The sequence below is a fragment of the Gobio gobio genome (genome assembly GCF_949357685.1).
Source record: "Gobio gobio genome assembly, chromosome: 3".
Lineage (NCBI taxonomy): Eukaryota > Metazoa > Chordata > Actinopteri > Cypriniformes > Gobionidae > Gobio > Gobio gobio.
The window spans coordinates 34,223,451-34,243,298 of NC_137099.1; the positions used below are offsets into that span (position 1 = coordinate 34,223,451).

The 19,848-nt window shown below is 39.3% G+C and overlaps 2 protein-coding genes across 2 annotated transcripts in view; one reads left to right on the forward strand and one right to left on the reverse strand.

Moving 5' to 3' along the window:
• Positions 1-4,153, forward strand: part of pcca (propionyl-CoA carboxylase subunit alpha) — a 55,588-nt gene extending 51,435 nt beyond the window's left edge. Inside the window, exons 22-23 of the mRNA XM_079812911.1 lie at positions 974-1,051; positions 3,083-4,153. Coding sequence (XP_079669037.1) covers positions 974-1,051; positions 3,083-3,151 — 147 coding nt within the window. The 3' untranslated portion in view covers positions 3,152-4,153. The remainder of the gene's footprint in view (positions 1-973; positions 1,052-3,082) is intronic.
• Positions 4,154-4,209: 56 nt separating this feature from the next.
• marchf4a (membrane-associated ring finger (C3HC4) 4a) overlaps positions 4,210-19,848 on the reverse strand; it is a 45,953-nt gene continuing 30,314 nt past the window's right edge. The window contains exons 3-4 of the mRNA XM_079812912.1: positions 17,968-18,160; positions 4,210-5,925 (exon numbers count right to left, since the gene is read on the reverse strand). Coding sequence (XP_079669038.1) covers positions 5,462-5,925; positions 17,968-18,160 — 657 coding nt within the window. The 3' untranslated portion in view covers positions 4,210-5,461. The remainder of the gene's footprint in view (positions 5,926-17,967; positions 18,161-19,848) is intronic.

The following is a 19,848-nucleotide window of genomic DNA, read 5'->3' on the forward strand; positions in this document are numbered from 1 at the left end:
CAATGAGCCACTTGTGCTTAGTTGCTGACACTCTTGGTGCTTTCATTAAGTGTTAAAGTGAGCCCTGAAGTGCTGCCATTGTATTAAATTCACCCAACCATCAAATGATCTCCTTTTGTTATCCACAGAACAAAGAAAATCATACAGGTTTGAAGTGACGATTAAAAGAGGACATAATTTTCTATTTGAGTGAACTATTCCTTTAAAGTGCGTGGTTTGCATTGGGGTGACATCATTTGTAAAGCTGACAGTGCACTTCAGTGTGACAAAACGTCTCTGTGTGTGTGTGCGTGCATGTTGCTGTCAAGTTGAATTGAATGTGTCCTGACTCAGTTTGTTAATGACTTATATATAATGCACAGACCGACTGGCTCCGACTAATACATCTGAGCCCTTCCAGTAAAACATCTCATTCACTCTGCTAAGTCACACACATACACAAGAACACTGCAATGAAGAGCTCTCACGTTGATTAGTCATCACACACACACACACACACACACACACACACACAGCAGTGTGTCACACCACCTGATTTTACCACTTCTGCATAGATAAGACAGAAATTAGTCCTTGTGGATAGAGCGAAACAGCGATTCCTCAGTGCTCGCTTATTTCCATAATCCATTTCCCTAATGGAGAGTTTGATGGATATAAACAGAGGTTTCCTTTATAGATTTTGCTCTCACGTTACAGTGAGCTTTGTGCGTTTGTTAACTGTTATCACTCTTCTAATGCATGCGCATTTATGAAATGATATTACAATATTCTCCTGCTCTGTGCTGAGGTCGTTTTATGTACTAGACCTGAAGAAGTTAATAAATACGTGAAGGGAGATATTCTAGTTTATGAAGTTATTAAATACGTGAAAGGAGATATTCTGCGATTCATACATTTCAAGACGTTATTAGAAAGTACTCATTGTGGAAGGCCTGTTGTGGTTTGTGTTCATTTATCTGTGTGTGTTCTGAAGGTTGCAGAGGGACAGGAGATTTGTGTGATTGAGGCCATGAAGATGCAGAACAGCATGACCGCAGCTAAGGCAGCCAAGGTGAGCTCGCTCATACACATACACAGACATACTTTGATACATAATCCTCCTCACTACTCTGTGCATCATAAATCGATATGACATAAAGAACATGCTCTTCCACATACCTCAGCTACATTACAGTACCCAACACTATGAGAAAGCGAGAGAGAGAGACATCAAGAGGCCACAGTCCATTATCCACACTTGTATTCTGACCAGACCACTTAGCTCCTGTGAAAAAGTCTCTCCCTTCTTGTCAGAGGGCTGAAACCAGATTGTGGTCTTGGTGTTTATGATTTTTTTTAATGGACAGCAGTACTTTATTGTACTTCATGCCTGGGTTATTATAGTCAACTAAAACTAAAACCATAAAACACATTTTCTTTACTGGAAATAAAATAAACTTGAACTGAAATGGAGAAAAAAAACCGTGTATAAATTTCAGCTAGTTCATAATTTTCACCTTGACTTGCACTAAAATAACTAAAACTGAAATAAAAATGTAAGTGTGTATATATAAAAAAAAAATAAACAAAACACAACACACGCTCACATGACAAGGCAGCGAACGAATGTTCATTCTGTGTTCTCACGACATGAATGTCACAAAACCGAAACCAAACTAGAAAGAAGAGCTGGGATCCCGCACACAAAACTCACAAGGACAGAAGAGCACGCAGCTCGAGTATGCTCAAAGCTGCGCGCTCACACAAGACAAGACAAACAATACAGGACTGTCAGGGCTCCGTCACAAAACCAAGAGTAAGCTAGACCGAAGTGACAGAACCCTGACAGTATTAGTGTGTATTCTTCTTAAAATTCTCGAGCATTAACATAGGCTGTATCTAAAATCATCCCATATTCCAATAGTTCTCTATCAGGGGACCCCAAAATGTCAACATTGTAGGGACTGTAGTCCACTTGAGGGACTGAATGAAAACGAGTGACCGAATTCGGACCTTGAGTGCACTAAAAGAGCTGCCTCTTTTGAGTAGATTGTGCTTCTTGTTTAATAATAATAAAAAAAGAAACTGACAGTGTGGTTGTGATTTGTTTTGTGTCTAGTAAGCTTCAGTTGTTTAATAATACATTAATAATGTGTGATTCCACTGTGGACGCTTCTTTTGATGAATAACGGGAATTAATTTGGCGTGACATTGGTTATACACTTGTTATTGCGGTGCATTATGGGATTTTCGGACTCCACTACAAATGTCTGTCCCCTCATATAGTGCTCAATATAAAGGAATAGGTGGTGATTTCAGACACAGCCTTTGGTAATGGTATAATTTTTGTAATGCTTTCGGAAGTCTCAAAATTACAATTTTTTTATGTTTGTGAAAGCTCTGGCAGGCCCATATATATATATATATATATATATATATATATATATATATATATATATATATAATAAAAGACAGAGACAGAGATTTGCCTCCATTTCATGTCTTATTTCCATTATAGCCAAATAGAAAATGTTTTGGATGCTGATGTTATGGTAATAAGAGCAGTGTTGAGGACAGTGTTTCTGTTAAAAAAAAATAATTATATGATGTAATTTGTAAATGAAAATTGTAGGTTCTAATGAAGAGTACAAAATAGAATTTTCCCGATTCTAATATAACACCGAAGAGGCACTATAATATTTAAAGCTATTTGTATCTATTTTTTCAAAGTAGTTATTGATTTTATTTTTAAAAGCATATTTACGTTAAAATTATCCTAGGGGACTGAAGACTTCCCCTAATTGAAGAATCACCCATATACATTTGTATAGGAAGATATGGGTGAAGAAACAATGGAGCTAAGTGGTTGCAAAATCATGTGATTGAATTAAAATGAGAACATAAAATGTTATGTCTTTGGTAATATGCAAGCATTCATTTCTTATAAATAATAATTGTTCAAATAATTGTCTCCATTGTTTCTCTGGGAAGCTCCCTGTGTCCAATGTGTGTTTGATTGACACTGATGAATTAGTGAACACACATAGGTCCATGCATTCTGCATCTGAAAAAGCTTTCTCATGTGATACGTGTTGTTGTTCAGGTGAAGAGTGTGCACTGTAAAGCTGGAGATACAGTTGGAGAGGGAGATCTACTCGTGGAACTGGAGTAGCAGGACATCATCATCTGCAGGTTCAGAGGAGATCTGCTGTGGAGGAGCAAACAAAGACACTAGTAGAGTAGATGGAACATTCCTCCATTCGTTCTTTTCCCCCCCTCATGGTTTTACTCTCTTTTCTACATTCTGACTATAATGTATCCATCTCCCTGGAATTCCACTGGATCCCAGTGAAGGAAATGTCAAAACACTTACATGATCTTGTGCCTTGGCCTTCTGTTGGAGGTTTTCTCGTTTCACATGGAACCAACCCCAATTTGACATCAGCAGTAGTGATTGTATTTGAATACATGTTTAAAAGCAGTCAATGAAAGCTGTTGACACACTCACTCCTTCTCTCTGTGTACATTCAACCTTGTTTAGAGAAGTGCCGTGAATTTGCATTGCTTCAACTAAATTCTTAATTATTAGGTTATTGTATGCTGTGATTTTTCTGTTACATAATTATTCAAACATAATATGGCCTATGTACTTTTCACCTTCGAATCGCCAATCTCACACGTGTATATTTAAGGGTTTCTTTAGAATATACAGATGCATGCCTCATTTCTGTCATCAGATGCATTAAACTAGTCAAGAAACATGCAAGCTAATAATGTCACATGATCAAGTGGTTCTTAGATATGTAGGTGCAATATTGAAACACTTCCTTTGCTTTCTGCTTTAAAACGGAAAGAAATGGAAGAGTGGACCATTAACAGAAGGGGAGGGCAGATATAAATACTCAGAAACAGACAGCTATGGTCAGGCTCGGAAGCCAGAAGACCCACCGGCACTAGTGCTGTTTCCTGTTTTGTATCACTCAGCCACTTATATCCACTTTCTGTCTGTATTTGTTTTAAGAGAGAAAAAAATAAGTGTTATAATAAAAATGGGATTAATGCAAAACATTCCAAGTGCTGTTGATTGTTTGAAGCCCCAGGCTTGGAAAGGAAACATGTTGGAGCACATTAAATGTATTACTTCAGTTAATGATTTGATTGAATACACTGTGGGACTGGAGTCAACTCATTTCTTTCTTTGCATAAGAGAATCAGACACATACAACAGTTAAGCCAGTTGGATTTGTCTTTTTTGTTTTAATGTAGCAACCTTTTTTTCCTCACGTTTAACAAATGTAAACAAAATAAGTCTAAGATTTGCCTCAAATTGAGCCACTTTTTTATAGTAGATTAATTGCTGCACGTTTTCTCCACTGTAACATGGTTTCCCGTTGTGTGTACAAGACTGTCAAAATCAGAGAGGATTGATTTCCCTAAAAAACTGTAACTGCCTAAAAGTGTAAACACAGTTTGATCCTTCAATATCCCATTTGGTTTAAGAAATAGGGGCTTCATTTATAAAATGATGCTCAGAAACCATCCTACGTTTGATCTTACGATCATTTCTCAAATGTGCGCTTGTGTGATTCAAAGAACGAACGTACACACACAAAAAAAGAATGAGTACGCCTCTCTTCCAGGAGTGAAATGTATAAATTGCAAATGATCTCGTAATTGTGCGCAGCTGAATGGTTTCAGATCTCCGCCTTGTAAACGCCACCTAATTCATGTCATTAACATATAAAAGAGCACCAGTCAACTTCCAAATCCTTTGCTTGAGAATGGCGAGCTTAGATTTCCAAATACCTGCAGTCCTCCAACTGCGTGCGTACGTCTGCTTAGACCCTGACATGGTGCTAGGCACTGTTCCATGTCAAAGACCGTTCTAATAGATATGAACGCTGGCGTGGATTTTAGCGTATGCACACTCTGTGCGTGCACACATTTTATAAACGAGGCCCCAGATTTAGACTTGCTTATTCTCGCATATGCCACGTTGACATTTAATAATAGGATTTTATCTGAAAATACAACCTTTAGTAATCTGAAAATTAGTGTGATGCTGCATGTTTGACTTACAACGCATTTGTTGTTCATTCTGAGCCATTTTAGTTCAGCAGAGTGGCTGTCAGTGTAGAAACTGGATTGCATTAAAGTTGTGCTTCAGAATGGTCACAGCTCTGACCTTGAGTAGACAATAAACTCGATACGCACACACATCAGAGACTCCACTTCACTGACCTTTGACCTTTCTCAGTGGCTCGCATAATTTCTAGTATGCAGCTTTATGGCCATAATCTTTCCTGTAGCCACTACGAGAGAAACTGCTTGCTTTATTTATTTAATACTGTAAAAAATAGAAAAACAAAGCTGCTTAAACCCGGACAGCACTGCACTGGGTCCTCGGGTAACAGTTTGATTCTCTTCAGTGAATCCTTTCTTTAAATACGTCGCATGCAGAGATTCAACCGTAAACCAGGCCTCACACTGTAGTGACTCTCATAACCAGTTCACGGTTGCTGTTGCTGGTCTGTCCGCGTGGCTCCTGGGGCCTCAGGTGGTGGCTGAGGAGATGAAGGATGTTGTAAGCACAGTGGTGGTCTGGCAGCGGGGGCTGCCCGTTGCTGGGCTCAAACGAGTCCTGCGGCTCTGTCGTGACATCTGCTTCCAATGGGACGGAGTTTGTGGTGGGGCTTACGGTGCCTGCCGCGGCCGCTGCAGCTGCAGCCATGAGGGAGGACGTGGAGGTGGAGGCTTCGCCTTCCGTGCCGGTCGGTCCCATGCGGTGCGTCAGCTGCAGAGAGAAGGTCCGGAATGTGGCACCGGTCTTCTGGTGCTCCTCATTGTCTTTGACCTTGTCGTAGTTTAAGACTTTCCACTGCTGATTAACAGCCTGCCAGCGGTTAAAGATGCGAAATACAGAGGGACCCTCGTGGACAATCAGAGCTAAAAGAGAAGGAAAGAAGGATTCGTTAAGTGAGGGTTAATGTACAGTCAGAACAAACGAGACTATCTAGGAGGAGATTCAGGGTGTGTTTACACGAGAACGATGTACTAAAAATAGACGACAAATGTTCCCCGTTCACACGGAGTTGAGAAAATGACTAAAAGGGCTGTATTGTCCATGCCAGGCCAGTACAGTTGGCTATGTCACTTTGTCTAGAAACACCCCGCGAACATGTAAGACGCATGACGTCACAGTTTTCACAAATTCACGTTTTTGTTGTTTACATGGAGACGGTTAAGGCATCGTTTTCAAACCCTTTTCAGGCCCTCGTTGTTGTGTAAATGAACGGCCAAAATACATAAGGTTTTCTGTTTTCACTTGAAAGCGGTGTTGTGTATACATCCCCTAAATTTGTTAATGGGTACTTTGCCTAATTAAAAATACAACTAATGCGGTCAAATATTATGCAGTGCAACTTCTTAACATTGATAGTAATAAAATATGTTTTTTGAACACCACATCAGAATGATTTCTGAAGGATCACGTGACACTGAAAACTGGAGTAATGGCTGCTGAAGAATCCCAATATTGCTGTTTTGAACAAAAATGTAGCTTTGGGGAGCATAAGAGACTTCTTTCAAAAACGTAAAAAAAAATTGTAATGACCCCAAATGTTTGAATGGTAGTGTATGTAAATACAACCATTAATGCCTTTGAAATTATATATTGTGTGCCAAAAAAAAAATCGGCCTAACGACAGCACAAACGCTGCAACTATATTACAGTGATATTAATACTTAATTTTCCCTTTTGATATCTGATACGCAAGATGGCAGCAGTTCCGTTTCTATGAAACACAAGAGCATGAGTCCTTGTTGTGATACGAGACACATGGAAGTAGCACTGGTTTCATTTGACCAGATAAGCAGTGCGATTATACAGTGTTGCTGTGGACGATGGTGAATAACAGGAAACATCACACTCTTGGATGGGACGATTGACCAATCAGAATCAAGTATACCTTAGAGCTGTGTAATAACTGACTGCTAGATTCCACTCATACTAACATGAGCATAATTTAAACTCCACAAAAATGTGAACTTCTACTCTATTTCGAAAACTTTACTTTTATTCAATTACATATACTTTTTACTTCTCACAAATCATTTAGACCGACAAATAGCATTTTTCAGAGGTCATGACATTTTACTGGACATACAAGCCAATCTTTTGCATAATATGATGCACCACTTTTCTGTATTTAATCACTTTTGGTATTTCATCATTTCTTATAAAAATATTAATTAAAGAGTTTGAGTGTAATTGGTAAACAGTGTATGTCTTGAGGCTACAAGGTTAATACTGGCATTCCCCCTCCACTTATGGAAAACATTTACTTCAGAATTTTAATTGCAATAAATCTCAATGACTTCATGGATAAAGAATTTGCAATGCACAGTGACAAACATGTATTTAGGAAAGTGTTGAGGTGCTGTCAATATGATTTATTTGTGTGTGTGTGTTGTTGTTTTTTTCACCTCTGGCTTGGTTTAACTTACACCATTGTATTTGTTTGTTCAGAGGTCCAGATAGAAAACAGTGGTAATGTTTTACATGACAGTGGGTTCCCCTCTGAATGTCTGCAAGACCGCACATATCTCTAAACGTTTTTTTTTTCTTCAGACTGCTACAATCTTCCACCCTTTCATTTTTCACTCTCTGAGCTCTGATGACAGTGAATCTTTTTTTTTCCATCATTCTGCAAATGTTAGATTACAAAGGCTGGTATTTTGCGGAGTTGAAACCAATCTCTGATCACTGTAAAAGGCTAGTGCCCTCCCTAGAGCTCTGAGGTTCTCCTCTCACTCTAGATCCAGAATCAATGAGACAGACCACTAACAGACGTTATCACTGTACACTGCAGACCACTAAAACAAGCAGCGTGTGAGAAGGTAATAATAACCCATGGGTTTCAATCGACTTTTCTACAACAGCCTAAGCCAAAGCTCTGTGGTTGAGAAAACTATAAATGCTGGAAAGAAACAAGACTGCACCAAATTTGTTTCACCTTTCATATCACATCAGTCATATTTGTTCAGTTAAATGGGGCATGGTTTTTAACCTTGGTGTTGATGCTGTAGTTGTTGCTGTTATTAGCTTTATTGGAACAGATAACTGGAGTTTCAGTAGACAGAGCAGAATTAATGCGTCCACAGTGGGATTTATATGCAGCAAATGTGTACAAGTTGAAATTAGGTTGTGGAGGAGTTTATTAGCGTTCCAGCATCATGAAGATGCTATTGCTGCTGCAACCTGATTTTCCAGACTCTCTCTCTCTCTCTCTCGCTCTCTCAGTCACTCTTCCCCAGTTGGCCTGCACATCCTCTCATTATAAGGAGAGAATGTGAGACATGTATTGATTTAACACACACACGCACATTTTCCTTGCGCCGAGAGGATAGCTATAGGAAATTCTCAGGGCAAAGCTTGAATTTTTATCAGCAGTTTATTCTGCTGTAGTGTGGGATTTTTGGCTCTCAACCAGTCCAGTACCACAGTGCATGGGAACAGCGCTCGGCTGTGAAAAGCCACTTTGCCACCTGTCTCTTCTCTTAGCTTCACTCTCAGTCTTTCTCTCCTTCTCCTTCCTATTTTGTCCCCATAGTGCTTTCCCTGTCAGATGAATCTACATTATGTCAGATGATATTAAACTAATGACTATAATGAGGCACAATATTATGTCATATTTCAATATTAAGCTGAATGCTGTTTGAGTATCTCATCCCATCTGAGCAATCTTGAAAATAAACAACAATACTTGGGTAATTGTGATAAATAATAATATCTGATAAAATAGTAATGAAACCTTTAGAAAAGCATTATAATTTTTCTTGCAAGAAAACCCCTATTCATACAGTACTTTGGGTAAAACATCAAAAAATATACAGTATATTGCCAAACATTTTGGGAGACCTGCCTTTACATGCACACGAACTTTAATGACATCCCATTCTTAATCCATAGGGTTTAATATGGAGTTGGCCCACCCTTTGCAGCTATAACAGCTTCAACTCTTCTAGGAAGGCTTTCCACAAGGTTTAGGAGTGTGTTTATGGGATTTTTTGACCATTCTTCTAGAAGCGCATTTGTGAGGTCAGGCACTGATGTTGGACGAGAAGGCCTGGCTCGTAGTCTGCGCTCTAATTCATCCCAAAGGTGTTCTATCGGCTTGAGGTCAGGACTCTGCCCAGACAAGTTCCTCCACACCAAACTCGCTCATCTATGTCTTAATGGACACTTCTCTGTGGTGCGCAGTCATGTTGGAACAGGAAGGGGCCATCCCCAAACTGTTCCCACAAAGTTAAGAGCATGAAATTATCCAAAATGTCTTGGTATGCTGAAGCCTTGAGAGTTCATATCACTGGAACTAAGGGGCCAAGCCCAATCCCTGTAAAACAACCCCACACCATAATCCCCCTCCACCAAACTTTACACTTGGCACAATGCAGTCAGGCAAGTACCGTTCTCCTGGCAACCACCAAACCCAGACTCTTCCATCAGATTGCCAGACAGAGAAACTTGATTCGTCATTCCAGATAACATCTCCACTGTCTAGTCCAGTGGCGGCATGCTTTACACCACTGCATCTGACGCTTTGCATTGCACATGGTAATGTAAGACTGCTCGACCATGGAAACCCATTCCATGAAGCACTCTACAAACTGTTCTTGAGCTAATCTGAAGGCCACACGAAGTTTAGAGGTCTGTAGCTATTGGCTGAGTTGCTGTTGTTCCCAATTTCTTCCACTTTATTATAATACCACTAACAGTTGACCGTGGAATATTTAGTAATGAGGAAATTTCATGAATGGACTTATTGCACAGGTGGCAATCTATCACAGTACCATTCTTGAATTCACTGAGCTCGTGAGAGCGACCCATTCTTTCACAGATGTTTGTAGAAGCGTCTGCATGCCAAGGTGCTTGATTTTATACACCTGTGGCCATGGAAGTGACTGGAATTCAATGATCTGGGAAGTGTAAGAAGTAAAACTAAACCAAAATATAATTAATATAATAATTGTTTTCCGCTCACTGAATAAACACAAAGAAAAATAATATTTATATATTTAAATTTAAAATGGAACTTAAATAATTTGTATGTAAAAGTAGCATGATAATACATATAAACAGCAGCAGAATCTGTGGACTTTTCTTGCATGTTCCACACTGCTTTTGAGAAAAAATATGAAGATGAGTTCTGTTTAATGCATTTCACATAGGGTGAAAAACAAACAAACAGAGATAATAGTTTTAGTGTTTTATTGTAGCTGAAAGCCTCATCAGTTGATGTATAAACACATTTTGGATAAAAGCATCAGCTAAATGAATAAATATAAATGTTGTGCGATACATTGTTCGTAATACTCTGAGGACCTAATGCCCCCTTCCTGTCAGGAGGGGAAATAATAAAAGGCTAATGCTGATCTCAGTGATAGTGTTTCAATGAAACGATCACCTTTAGGCATTCTCTCCATTCTCTCCACCTAATCAGACAGAATGGACTCTTGTTCTGTCTCCCTCCCAGTCTGGCTGCTTACAGAGACAGAGCGATACATCACGGTGAGAAACTCTTGAGGAGCTCTGCCATTGATCTACAGCATGCACACGCACAAACGGATGAGCCACTAAAACAATCTCGACATCACCATTGTTCAGCTCCATCCCATTCACCCTCTTTCCTTCTTTTTTCTTGCAGTAGCGATTACCCAAGATAGCGCTCCTCTGAGAAAACCTCATTATTCCCTCTGAGCCAATGGAGAGGTGAAACAGCCATTCCACTTCAGCTTCTGCAGCTTTGTGATGCCCATTTACTAGGCGGCAGATATTTTATGTTGCAGCTGGCATTTGCGGATGTTAAGTAGAGGGCTGCAGTTGTTGACACTCTTGCTGTAATTCCCATATGACTTTATGTCCAATCTGCAATACATCAGCATAGAGAGCTGTCTAAACCTCGTACATCAAACTGCCACTAGCGCATATACTCTGTTCAATACCTATACATTTACAGCTGTAGAATATAATTGTCAGTGATAGTTGTTCGTACACATTTCGAAAGTTCGAAACAGGTGGGGTCCGGGGTGAAGAAAATGTTGATGAAAAATGGTTCATTATCTGTAGTCAGTAGTGTAGTGACAGTTCACACAGAAGTCATTTTCAAACCAAGCAGTTGGTTAATGTGGTGAATTTGCGTGACCAACTGAACCCGATATGAAATCTGCACGGGAAAATCTTTTGTCCTCACGCGAAAATCCTAATCGCATTGATTCTGAAATGGCTGGATTTCGTCAGCGGAAGTTTTCCAAAAAAGGTACATTTGACCGCACCTTTACTATAACTATTTAAAAATGTGAAACGTTGGAAAGTAAATTTGAAAACAAAATCCAAAAATCGCAAGGTCAACAGACATGTTTTATAAAACTTATTTTAACATGGTTTTTAGAATGACATGTCATGCACGAGATGCTGCAAAAGACAAGACCTCATTGCAATTGTCAAACACATCCGTCGAGTGCATGTTCACCCAAAATAATGGTAAACAGCACAGTGGAATGCTTTCACCCTGGCATTTCTGGTGGGCACTCAGGTTTGATTAATGTTCGGTTTGTTTGGATCATGTGATCACTGTTTTCCAAACTCAGTTGCGCGCTTGCCTTGCATTATCAGTTTGCTGCTGATAATGCAATAGATTTAAATATTAGAAGTAAACCACTGAATGTTGTATAATTTGGACAGATTTTGTGTGTGTGTGTGTATGTGTATGCTCTAGTGTTGTCAAAAGTACAGACAGCGATACCAAGTCGGTACTGAAATGTAAAAAAAATGTGACGCTTTGAACACTTTTGAGTGGTTGGCTACAATGATCAACGCTTCAAAAATATGTTATAAATATACATCAATGACACTTTTCACAGAGCGCTTACACAGATACACACGGGAGCGTTTGAATGCAGGCGCCTATCAGCCTACCCGCCTGGCCTGCTTGTGCTTTCAAGCGCTCGTGCTTTCAAAACACTTTCAAACACTTCCGCTTGCTTTCAAACACTCCCGTGCGTTGATCATTGTAGCCAATCACAGACACATCCGATGAGCGCGTGAGCACAATGGCCAGTCAGAGGTGTTTACAATTCCAGCTCAACAGCGCTCAAAGCGTAACATTTTTTAAATTTCAGTACTGACTTGGTATCGCGGTCAGTACTAGGGCTGGGCGATATATCGCATGACATTGTTAGGCGCATCTCGTCAGTAAAGCCTGTTCCTTGATTAGTAGTGAATCGCCATCACCTGCTCTGTGTAGTAAATGCCGCTCCATCTGAAAGCAGGTGATGGCGATTCACTACTAATCAAGAAACCGGCTTTACTGACGAGATACGCCTAACAATGTCATGCGATATATCGCCCAGCCCTAGTCAGTACTTTTGGCAACACTAGTATGCTCACTTTCCTGGCAAGCTGGATAAGCACTGCAAGCAGAGAGATAAATTTATCAAATTTTTTGCAGAAATACTTGTAGGCTAACATTTGCAATTTACAGTAGATAGACGCATGTGTCGTTCGGTTCATAAACCAGTACAAAAGTGAAGCAAGGTACTATCCATTTTGCCGCATTCTCCTACTTATTATTAGCGAAAGGAGTATACTGTTGTCACCTTGATGACGCAGACATACGGTGGTTCTGACCCCCAAAAAATAAAGTGTGAACTGAATCCAGAAAGGCCAGGGTGAGGCGGGAGCAATAAGACTCTGGTTTGGACCAAGCAATTGAACCAAGTGTGAAAGCAAGTGTGTTTTCAACCGTATTTGCAAACGCTTAACTCTAAAATGATCCTGTTCATAAAACAGTTGAGCTTACAAGCAGTTTGAATGTTGTCTGTGTGAAGGAACAGCCAAAGTTGAGGCTCTTTTTTGTCCTTTGCAAAAGTTGTAAATAATGCCTGTATCAGTGATGAAAATAAATATCAAATATGGTGACTTTCATAACGCTGGAAAGTCTCATTACAGTTAACATGACTTTATTTGATAAACGAGCCCAATAGAGGCACAAATTCATCCATTATCCAACAGTGGCATTGAATTGTTGAGTGTGGAGCAAAGCATTCGGGAGGGACCCAGACCACAAAACTGATAAAGGCTTTGATGGAAGACAGTGATTGGAAGGGCTCATAACTCCATCTCTGTGAGTTATCGGAACCCCAGAGGAACACACGAAATACACACGTCAGCTGTGTGTGCAGTGTATACTGGCTATAGCACTGTATGACATGACAACTAGTTTCCCAATGTGATTCTATTTACCCAGTACAGGTTAACCAAAATAGTAAATTAAGGTTTGAGACCTGATAATAAGGTAGGGAGTTTGGCTATAGAATATATTTAGCACTCTAAGGGGCCATTCACACAGAACGTGTTTTTCCATTCCACTGCGCTACTTTTCCATTATTTTTCCATGTAAACACACGGAAAGACAGATGTGTTTGACCGTTGCGCTCATGCATTGCATTGTGTCTTTGCAGTGTCCTGCGCATGACAGGCTGTTCTCAAGTGCTAAGTTAAAATAAGTTCAACTTTTAAAAGACGTGTCTCAAGACCTTGTGGTTTTTCCCCATTTCCCTTTGTGAACTGCCATTTATTTTGTCGCTCTGTGAACATTTCCCTATACCGGAATTTTTTATGTCATTGACATACAAAATTGCAGAGAATAGGGGTTTTGAGTGAATAGAGAGACAGGGCTAAATGTTTGGACAAAAGAGAGAGGGAGAGAGAGAGAGAGAGAAAAAAAACAGATAGAACTTTTGGCTGCATATCTAAGAAAATGAAAAGAGCAGAAATGATCTGAAAGTTTAGAAATATAAATGAAATTCTTAGGTCGCAATGCAAAGTCCTGATTTGTTTTGTCATCTGTTACAGGCATTGCTCAATACTAAGAATATGTGGAATTTCATGTGAAGGTGAAAAAATTTATCATACAGATTTCACATGAGGTTCAAGAGAATCACAATTTGCCACATTCACAATCTTTATATGTCAAGTCAAGTCACCTTCATTTATATGGCACTTTTTACAATATTGTTTCAAAGCAGCTTTACAGTGATAATAGGAAATTAAAGAAAGAGAGATTGTTTTGGCTGTACGTCAGCTGTAGAAAAAGTTATTGTCCAGCTAAAGTACGTTTTTGATTGATTCATTTCCGTTGTAAAAACTCATTGGTTATTTACTTACACAACACCATTTTCAACCAAATTAGAAAACTCTCAATGCGTTCCGGCTGCTCATCCGCACAGCAACAGTGCCCGCCGGCTAGAGAATGCAAAAATCAATCAGCAAAATTAGAAGGCAGATTTGATTACAAATGTTGACTGCATAACGACTAGACAAAAATGGGGAGAGAATATTAAACATATCTTAATTTGAATTCTGAAGATGAACGAAAGTCTTACAATATCGAATAATGACATGAAGGTGAGTAAACAGAATTTAGGTGAACTATCCCACAATTACCCACACATTTCAGGGTTTTTTTGGTCTTTTTTGTTCTATAACACTGGAAAAGCTGAACTCTTTTTTTGCTAAGTGCTGCTCTAGTTTTAGCTGCAGTATCCCCCCCCCATCCCCCCTTAAAATGGTTTTGTTACAACAATGCAAATCTAAGCTCTTCAGCTGATGCTTAATTGAAAAAAAAAAATTTAATTAGGAGCACATTTCCCTGAGAGACAGATACAATGTGTGTGCGCATGTTATTTACTGCCACAATTGTATGCGGATCATCAGGGAGCAGTGTGTATTTTCTCTCATAGCGATGCATTAGAACGATCACCCCTTAAGCTGGCCTGATTAGACTCATCGTCTCGCCTTTCCTCCAGAGATCAAACTCAGCATGTCCTTCCCTGTAATTCTTTTATGCCAGTGTGACTAAGCATTACATATCACAGAAAGTCCTACATATTTGGTCTATTCACTTCCAAATTACGACAAATGTTATAATATCTGCAAATTGGGGTGAATTCCAATCAGAAGTGAGCATCACTGCACCCCATTTAGGCAGAGCTCTTGAAGTGAGAGGGCTTGCTCGTAAAGGCAATGTTTTTAGAACACCCTGCACAAATCTATATATCATTCAACCTTCATTTTGAATGGGAAAAAGTAATGATTTTAACTGTTAAGACTGTTGTGGAAAGTATACTTTTGCATCAAATATCGACCCTTTGTAATTCTATTTCCGCTGATAGTCCTTGGGCGCTTGAGAACAATTGAGCATTTTAGAATCGTATGGCAAAATCACATAAATGGCAAACAAACTGCAAAATTACTTCCTTTAAATGATGATTGTCTGTACACTGTAACAGCCTTGTGAAAGAGAAATTCAGTTGAAGGGTCACTCTAGCCTGGATGCCAGCCGAACTTAGCCCCGCCCACAACATTTTTACTCGGGCAGTTCGGTCTGGACTTTCTCCGTAGAGAAGTAATTATGCCCGAACAGAAACTGTTCGGACCAATGAAATTGTCAGGGCGGGCTTTAGACGATGATGGACAGATGATAAACAGTAACGTAATCATCCAAGTCATCAAAGAGCGCTTGGGTTGAGTTTGTTCTAATCCTAAAAGGAGAACTTGTTGTATATGCATTCACCTTTACTATTTCTCTCAGAAATGATGATCGTGTTGGTAAGTACTCTGTGTATCCTTAAATCATTTTTTTACAACACCGGCAAAGATCGTTTACACTCTTTTACACATCTTTTTCTTCTAACGTAACTTATTCCAGCGTGCGTGCAGACAGGGTTGCCAAGTTTTTACAACAAAACCGCCCAATTGCTAACGTTCCTCAAAACTAGCCAAAAACAAGCCCAATAGCTTTCCAGGGGGGTTCTCCGGGAAAAAAAAGGCATTTGGGGGGTAAAATATGTGTTATTTTGGCAGGGCTGGCAGCTAAAAATCGCATTCCTGTGTCTGTATATCACATAATTGGGGTCGCTTCAACCCGCGGACATGGCAACACAGTGCAGGTGAGTTCTGTTGACATTTGATAACTAACGTTATGCGTCGCTCCGTTGCTCTGATTGGTTGTAGGTCTATCCAATTAAGGTCTTTCCTGGTTCGGTTGAAACACGCCCCATAATCACAGCCCAACGGAGCAGTATCAGACTCATATTCTGACTAGAATTGAGTATGACGACGTCAGGCTAGGGTCACTCCAAATGAGGGAATGTAAGTAATAATTAAAAGTACTATTTGGAACAGAGAGCAAAAGCGGGGTACTGGAAGAAAAAATTCCATTACTTTTCTCAACAGAGAAATAGATTTTTGATGATTCTGCATAAACCTTTCAAGACAGGCCGACTATTAATCTATGGTATGCTTCTGTTAAAGCCCTAACTCATACATTTTTAAAGTTCAGTTTTACAATCAGAGAATGACAACAAACAAAATATAGCTGCAAGCAGCGATGACAGGCCCATGCCCCAGCGCCACCCGCCACCCTGGTGGCTTTAGGGCTACTGTGCATGATGGGCAATATTCATTTAAACTGGGATAATGTAAAAAGACTGTCAAAGTCATTGGAATACGCCACATTTACTGCAGCAGCTGGTGCCCCTATGAACCACATTTATGAGGTCCTTTAAATTTCGATTAATTTCCTGTCATAGGATGTTGTAGGTAAGTTATCTTTTGGAGCTCAAAAGTACAGAAGTCCAGTATTTATCTCAAGGTCTTTTTATATTTTTATTACCCTAATTATTGAACTAATTATACAAAACTATGTTGTCAGTGCCCTACAAATGAACTGGTTCTATGCCTTTATTTTGTCATTCAAACTTATAGAATGTATTATCCTTTAATGCAGGCCAAAGCACACAACAATGAAAGGGTTAAACTCTAAACCATCAAAGGCCATATTTACTAAACAGGGCAAATTAGCGAGAGCGCAATGCCCAAAAAAGTGTCGATAGGAGTGGAAAGTTCTGTGCGTGATCTACTGACGACGCGGGAATTAAAAAACACAGGCGCTGCCGGATCATTTCCATAATGACCAACACAATCTACCAGTTAGCGTCTGGTTTAAGACATGCTTTTTTGGGGCGGTACATAATGGTGCAAACACTAGTATATTGAGTACATTTATTTTCAATTCATTCAGGTTCAATCATCAAACATACGATCTTAATTTAATTTTAATCAAACAATGATTTTACAAGATGTGAGACACTTCCTGTTTCCTTTTTTTGTCCTTGATTTAATCCCTCACAATGGAAACACCATTTGAGATATCCTATAATAATTTGCAATTTAGCAAACGAAAAACGACCCCATGAATACCCCCCTCCACCCCTCGACCTGATCGCCAACGATTCCGACGTGTGTGCAAAGTTTCAAGAGTTTCTGAGTATGTTAAGGGACCCAAAAGTTTGCCAAAGGAAAACAATAGGACCTTTCGCCCCTTAGGGCTGGGCCCTAATTAGGACAAAAGAGCTCAGCAGCAACCATCACCTCCCATGAAACATTGTGAATGACAATCAAGTCAGTCTCCCTACACTCCCCAACTTCTTAATTGAGCCGTTCACTGAATTAACTAATGTGATGAGATCATGTGACAACTATGTAGCAAAATATTGCTCGAAACGGTTATTGTTGTGTAGCGTCTTATGTCTCCTAGTTATTTTAATGAGCAGTAATCGGTAAGATAGCTTCAATCTAAATAGCCCGTTTAAATTAGCATTGCTAGTCTAAAATGCATATGATATTAAGTCAAATGCAGCAATTACTCGCTCCCACAATCGTCTCTGTTCTGCCTGCATAGTTTCCTGTGTTTTAGAGGAAATTGGGCTCGTCTTGTTCACTTTCAGCTGGTTCTAATAGATGTTGGTTACCAGCGAGGCAAAATGTACTCAAAAGTCACCCCCACGGACAGTGTCTGACACTCTCAGACGGGTAAACAAGCAAACATGTAAAAGTTTTTTTAAATTGAGCATCCAATGACCTACCAATGCAAACCAGGTCCATGAAGCCGTACATGGCATAACAGATCTGGAAGAGCAGGTCCTGCCTTTGCCACTTGGCTGAGGGGCTGAGGGAGGACCACACCAGCCAGGAGATACTGGCTATCAGGAACAGGGAACCCAGAACAGCTGCAGCTATCTGTACTTTCTCTATCACTGTCAAAGAGATGGCCTGCCACTGGAGACACAAAAAAATATGATGACCCACATTTTAACACGCATGAAAAACAAGAAGACACTGCAAAATATTTATACAGTAAAAAGATAATATAAGTGACTTAATATAAGTCAGAATAAGCCAGATTTATAATATAAACAAATGTGCCTAACTAGAATTCGTCAGTAAATTAGACTGATGCAGAGGTACACTATCTTTCACAAGTTTGGGGTCAGTAAGATTTTTTTTTTTAATTAGTACTTTTATTCAGTAAGGGGCATTAAATTGACCAATACTTAAATTATAATTTCAAATAAATGCTGTTCTTTTAAATTTTCTATTCTATTTTCTAAGTATATTGTGATTTCCAGAAAAATATTAAGCAGTATTTACACAGTGTTTTTAACATTGATAATAATAAGAAATGTTTCTTGAGAACAAAAGTGCTTATTAGAATGATTTCTGAAGACTCTTGTGACACAGAAGACTGGAGTAACAGCTGTTTAAAAAAAAAAATCAGCTTTGCCATCAGAGGAATAAATGACTGTGGCGAGCAGCGAGGCTGAGAGCGGGACGAGGCCGCAGTCATTAAGGATGATGAGCGCCAGCTGCGTGCCGCATCGGCCTTGTGTCTCACGGAGGAGTGACGGGAGCATAAAGGAGGAGCGACGACAGTGAAGGACGAGAGAGGACCAGGCCTGGATTTTAAGTTGTGTTTTGTTTAAGTTTGGTTGGTTGTGTGTGTGTGCGGCAGTCGTCCGTGAGGGGCTGCCGCTTTTACTTTCTGTTTGTGTTTGTTTATTTATTTAAGTCTTTCAATGTTCGCCGGTTCCCTTCTCCTTCTTTCCCATACAAACAAACTTTACTACAATTACATTTTATAATATTAATATATATTTAAAAATACACTTTTAAATAGATATTAAAAAAGAAAAGTTATTTTAAATTGTATGAATATTTCGCAATAGTATTGTTATTACTGTATTTTGATTACATAAATGCAGTTTTGGTGAGCAAAAGAGACAAACAAATATTTAAAAAAAATCTTACCCCAATCTTTGTAATGAATTTTATAACATTTCAGAATCATACATTTTTGCAGTTTTACATATACTAAAATATGGTCTGTCAACTTGCTCAGACAACTATATCCTTTTTATCATCTGAAGGTCAGATCAAAAGAAAATAAAAAGGCTAAAAATCAGTGAGAGCCAAAGCTTTGAAGCCAGACAAGCAAATTAATCATATGAGCTGACACAATATGAAAGGAATAAGAAACACACTGCTAATGCTCTCAGTATTATTATGGTACAGGTTTTTGGTGCTGAATGACTACCATATTCATATATCATAAATGGTATGCCAAGGTGCACTATATGGCCAAAGTATTTGAACATCACCATGTAATGAATGAGGTTTCTATTTTAATCAACTAACGAAATCAACTATTCGGCCATGTAATGTCCAAACAATGGGACAAAATGTTTTCTTTTTCAACTCAGCAATGCTCTCTGCACAAAGCGGGATCTATAAAGAAATTAGTTACTGACTCTGGTGTAGAAAAACTTGGCTGGCCTTCAAAAAAAGCCCACCTGAACTAAATGAACACCCTTGGGATGGCTGTGAGCCAAGCCCAATTGTATAAAATCAGTGTCGGACCTCACTGATGCTCTGGAGTCTGAATGAGAGCAATGTTCCCTGCAACCATG